Genomic DNA, 5,784 nt, shown 5'->3' with positions numbered 1-5,784 from the left:
ATGTGGTGTCCCTGATTATTTAGGATGCTGAAATCTGAACTGCCATTTTTATTTTTATGTTTGTTTTTATTTTTGCTTTTCAGACTACATTTTGGAGCAGCAGGCTGTTTAAAAAAGAGCATTAACAACAGCTTATTATTTTAAATGTTTGTATTATTATTATTATTATTATTATTATTATCATTATTATTATTATTATTATTATTATTATTATTATGATTATTGTTAAAACACTCATAGATAAATATTATATAAATGTCTGCTAAATAATAAATTTTTCACACATGTACACAAGAACAGGACAAAATCTAGATTTCATAAAGTCTTATTTGCTTCAATGTTTATTTTTCATACAACATACAGAAAGAATTATTTAAGAATAACACATTCATGATTTTTGATATTGGAAAATTATATTTAATAATGATAAATACTGCTCTTATAAAAACGTGATCAATGACAAAAGAAAGAAACACTTTAAACACTGAGTTTGTGTTGAAAGCTTTTGCAAATTTCTGTTGTAAAAAAAACATTTTAAACCAGTGTTCTTTAAAATGCTATGGCTAGTCTGAACACACAATATTCAGGTAACCAGCACCGGTGAAAAATCTCATCATCAAGTCTGGGCTTCTGAGAGATGTTTGGTGTTTTCCTGATGAAGTAGAATCAACATGTAGAACTTTATGTTTCAATCAGAAATGAATGTCTACCATGAATCCTGACTGTAATCTGAGATGATGTTGGCTGTCGTGTGAATGAATTAAGCCCTGACTGATACGTTTTGTCCCCGTATTTGAAGAGTGATTTAATGCAGAAACACCTTGAGAGTCTCAACTCTGTGCTGAATGCTAGTTTCACAACAAACAAAAGCAAACCAACAAAAACAGTCAGTACAGTACGTAACAACAGAATCACATCTAATTATTGAAATAAAGCCACAAAACAAAATAAAACAAAATGCCACTTAATACAGGATTGCTTCTGACTTTTTTCTTCTCATAGTCCTTCCTCCTCCCTGCGAACATTTCACAGCCTGCTATTTTCAGGAGCGAAGGGGTCTCATCCTTTTCTTGGAGGCCACAACAGGCTTACTGCGCTTGCGTTGGTTTGCAGTTTGTGATTTAGCAGGACGCTGCACTGGAGCTGTTTTCACCACTTCTTCTGACTCTGGACTCTCATTCTCTGGTGATTGAAGAGATTTTCATTCAATTACACAAAAATGCAAAAAATCTATGTTTGAACAAATGATATTAGTTCATATCCATAAGACTATGAAAGAGAAAATTACCATCTCGTTCTTCAGTGCTGGATTTTGTGGCATCTAAAAAACAAGAATAATTAAAAACCTATGCACATAAAATATCCACTAAAGTGCATAGAAGAAGGTTGTGAAAGGTATAAAGTATAGATCTATAATATTTAAACCCTTATCATCACTGAAAAAATGTAAAAGAGGACACCTCCTAGAAAAGTCTTCTTTTTTGTGTCTACATTTTATAATCTTCAGTGCTCTACATTATCTTAGCAATGCTGATTTAATCTAATGAGTGAAGAATAAATGTTAAAACAAACTCACCGGCTGTTGTCACATCATTGGCTTGAGGCTCTAAAAAGTACAGGATTTGTCACATTTTTTAATTCAGAAATACATTCTATCATTCAGTGAGAAATATTTGTTACTCACCAGCAGCCTGGCCTGTTTCTGCACTTGTGCTGCTTGCATCTTTAATAAAAATTCTTATTTTAATCAGTCTGACATTAACATTTTAATCTTGAAAATTTTCATAATTTTCTCAAAATGGCAGAACAGCTGTGCTTTTTCTTACCAGCTGTGGCTCCGTTATAAAAATGTGGCTCACCTGTAAATCAATGATAAATCACATGTTTACTACGTGCCATAATATGGATTGAATGATCAGGAGTTTCTTTATAAAAGTGCCATAAATAAAATGAACATAAAAAGCTGAGATATTGTTTTGGATTGTTATTGATTTGTTAAATAAATTTACAGCTTGATATGCTGGAACAGTCATATATTAATAAGAATGATAAATTAATATCCTCTTCACAGAAACTGATTACGGGGGGGCACGGTGGCTTAGTGGTTAGCACGTTTGCCTCACACCTCCAGGTTTGGTGGTTCGATTCCCGCCTCCGCCTTGTGTGTGTGGAGTTTGCATGTTCTCCCCGTGCCTCAGGGGTTTCCTCCGGGTACTCCGGTTTCCTCCCCCGGTCCAAAGACATGCATGGTAGGTTGATTGGCATCTCTGGAACAATTGTCCGTAGTGTGTGATTGTGTGAGTGAATGAGTGTGTGTGTGTGCCCTGTGATGGGTTGGCACTCCGTCCAGGGTGTATCCTGCCTTGATGCCCGATGATGCCTGAGATAGGCACAGGCTCCCCGTGACCCGAGGTAGTTCGGATAAGTGGTAGAAAATGAGTGAGTGAGAGAGAAACTGATTACATTACAATGATGGCACTAGAGGGCAGTCAGATACTGAACCAATTCAGGAGTTTGCTTCAGTAGTAAATGCTCTAACACCATGTGTGTTTATGCTGAATCATCTCTGTCCTGGAATAAGTATCTGTTCTGATTAATTCATATATTCATGTGTTAAAGAAGTGACATTTTATAATAAATGTTTGTGATGATTCTGTGTGTAAATGAAAGCTAAAATTTCAATAGCATTGCTTCTAAAGTTGAAATAAACTCAAGCCATACAAGATCAGAAAACTACAACAAACTCACCCTTGGGCTGGTCAGGTGACACAGAGTTCATGCTTTCTGTGAGGATAATCATAAAGGACATCACTGAGAGTCACAAAGATAAACACACTGCGCACTGTGACATGAATCCTGAACACTAAGTGGGTGTGTAGACTCACCAGTGGGAGCTTCATCAGAGGTCGAGTCCTGATCTTTAGACAAAATAAAAAACAGTGGATTAAAAGACTGGGCTAGAATATAATTTATTTATTATTATTAATTTTTATATGTTACATGTTATTTTTCTATACAATATTAATGTTTCTTACAGACATACCTGTTCCAGTGGACATGGCTTGAAGACCCCCATTTGCTTAAAAATCAATAAATAAATTAATTAATTAATAATTATATATATATATATATATATATATATATATATATATATATATATATATATATATATATAAAGTTTCATTTATCTTAGGATTATTATGCTGAACGTTAACTACCTATAACATACATTTCAGTAATTGTACTGTGCAATAAACATCATTTTTGTTATATATCAGAAGATCAAATAATATACATATACATGTATGTATTTGTATGTTATATATTAGCTACAGTTTTACACTGTGTATAAATTAAGATTATTACATGAATATCCACAGTTTCTTCATCATTTTTACTAAACACTCACCTGTATCCAGGTCCGCTTTAGCAAGCAGCACTGCTAGTGTGCAGAAGATGATAATATTCCTGGATAATTAAAAAAGAAAAAAAGATATGACATGATCTGAGAATAAATTCGATTCTTAAATTGTGAATGTCATTTGGTGCCATAGTCTAAAATTCTGAACTGATTTTATCACTGATATTATTCACCCATGCTGGAATAGAGGGACACATTTATGAAGAAACAGAAGAAGAAACATCCAATTGCCATTAAATACTCACATCTTAAATGTCTCTTGGTGTCGAGAGTAATTTGTTGGGTTTATACACAACATTTTACTCTGGACACCAAGAGAAATTTAATATGTGAGTCCAGAGGGATGTGGATATATAGTTATAATTGGTAAGTTTCAGAAGGCACACTGAATAATTCATGATTGACAGTGTGATAAACAATTTAATTAGGCAGCATGTCTATCAAAATTAGAGTAGAATTGTTTTGTACAAGAACAAGACAACATTAACAACATATAGAGAGTTGTCAAGTCGAGTTTCATTATAATATCCCATAGCATCTAAGTTAAGCAAACTCTCTAGTACTATAGGTCTGTATCCGGACATATGCCATGCTGGCAGTTGAAAAGAATATTACATGTCACTGTGGAAGCTTATTGATCATTATGTGAAGTTCTAAATTTAATATTGACATTAAACCTGATGAAGAAATAAATTAAAAAAATTAACACAAAGGTTATGACAGAAATCACATGAATAATCTTAGGTTTGATTAAAATACAACACAAGACAACAATCACGTAGAATATCTTATTACCTGGTCAACATGTTCAGAGGTTGCGGTCTTTCTTGTGTGCTGCAATCTACAGTACAGGGCTAATATTGCACTTTCACAGCTCCTGGAAAGGGATGAGATATCCTGCCTTTTTATATGTATCCAAAGTACACTGGGAATGTGGGAGGAGAGACCCCTTATTGTGAAAGAAGAGGACAGGGGGAAAAACACCAACAGCTTGAATTACATTAATTGTGTAGCTTAATGTAAGGATTCCTATATCGCTTACTTTCCTACATTTTACTTAAAGGTTTTTCATTACCCCTCCCCATGGGCAAATTGTTGCCTTACACTAAACCTTTTGTTATCAACTGCATATTTAACATTAAATACTTCACCATTGATTCACTACACACAAAATACATTCCCAAAACCCCCCCCAACCCTCTCCCCTTCCCTCACCTCCCTCTCTCTCTGTGGAAAGTTCAGTATCTACGCTACACTCGCTGAGGTAGTGTTAAGCTGGCGCACTGAGCTGTTTGATGAAGTTGATGACGGCAAACTTTGACCAGTAGGCCTGAACCTGGCCACTGTGAATGCATCCAGTCTCTGGAGTCTAGATTTTCCTGCATCACACTGGAGGAAAACGTACTTAACAGGGGGATTCCCTGGGTCACTGAGGGCAGCTTTTTTGGAAAGAAATGGTAATTTAATTAGGCTGTAAATCAATAGCGACCTGGCAGCAGATTAGTGGAATTTTTCCTCTTTAAGAAGGTTGGTGTTGGGGAAATGGAACCTGTTTTTGCCTTATTGACAAATTGCCAAAGATAAAGTTCCAGGCCACTGATGTAGGCATTGTAGAAAACTACTTTGGAAAGCATAGGGGATCTGTGCACAGGAAGTTCATCTTTCTTTGAAAGTAATGTTTGTGAAAACCTCTGACTTAAAAAACAAACTTTATATTTAATCCCTGTCTATGAAGATAATTCTGTGAAAAATAGACAATGCTGTGTTAACAAGACCAGGCAGCAGTGAGTTAAGTCTTATGTGACAATTAAAGCATTTGGGACTTTTAAATATTCACAAAAATACTTTTTATTTCTTTAAGAGATTAATTTCCTAGGTTTTCATGAAATAAATAAATCAATAATGTCTCAGGTATGAAATTAATGTGAAGAAACGAATTATCTTATTATACAGCGAGACATTTCTTACAGTTGATGTGTTGGAAGCAGGAAAATGGTGGTTTATCAATCTGAGTGACAAGAGCCAAATTGTGATGGCTAGACAATGGGTTTAGAGCATCTCCAAAACAGCAGGTCTCGTGTGGTGTTCTCGGTATTCAGTGTTTAGACCCCTTTAGAAAGTACAACCAATAAACCAGAGACAGCGTCATAGATGCTAAAGTCTCACTGATGGATCAAGTAAAGGCTCGCTCATCCGGTCTGATCCCACAGAGGAACTCCATTAGCACAAACTGCTAAGAAAGTGACTGGTGACTGATAAAAAGAAGTCAGATCACACAGGACATCACAGCTTGCTGCATACGGAGCTGCAGAGTGTCAGAGTGACCATGCTGACTCCTGTACACCACCCAAAGCTCCTACAAC

General features: G+C 35.4%; 1 protein-coding gene across 1 annotated transcript; it reads right to left on the bottom strand.

Annotated features, from left to right (window-relative positions):
- Positions 1–1,042: 1,042 nt before the first annotated feature.
- Positions 1,043–4,231, bottom strand: si:ch211-133n4.6 (uncharacterized protein LOC797776 homolog). Its single transcript, XM_060857400.1, has 10 exons — positions 4,217–4,231; positions 3,410–3,468; positions 3,044–3,079; positions 2,886–2,918; positions 2,749–2,784; positions 1,827–1,859; positions 1,685–1,723; positions 1,577–1,606; positions 1,289–1,321; positions 1,043–1,182 (listed from the first exon to the last, which is right to left on the bottom strand). The coding sequence occupies exons 1-10, from the start codon at positions 4,225–4,227 to the stop codon at positions 1,043–1,045; spliced, it is 450 nt and encodes a 149-aa protein (XP_060713383.1). The 5' UTR covers positions 4,228–4,231.
- Positions 4,232–5,784: the final 1,553 nt, after the last annotated feature.

Source organism: Tachysurus vachellii, chromosome 21 (assembly GCF_030014155.1).
Source record: "Tachysurus vachellii isolate PV-2020 chromosome 21, HZAU_Pvac_v1, whole genome shotgun sequence".
NCBI classification, from domain to species: Eukaryota; Metazoa; Chordata; class Actinopteri; order Siluriformes; family Bagridae; genus Tachysurus; species Tachysurus vachellii.
This window is presented reverse-complemented; position numbering and strand designations above follow the sequence as displayed.

Coding starts and splice junctions, on each gene's coding strand:
- si:ch211-133n4.6 (XM_060857400.1), bottom strand. Junction 1,860..2,748: donor GTCACCTGACCAGCCCAAGG/GTGAGTTTGTTG, acceptor ATTGATTTACAG/GTGAGCCACATTTTTATAAC. Junction 1,607..1,684: donor AGAAACAGGCCAGGCTGCTG/GTGAGTAACAAA, acceptor TGTACTTTTTAG/AGCCTCAAGCCAATGATGTG.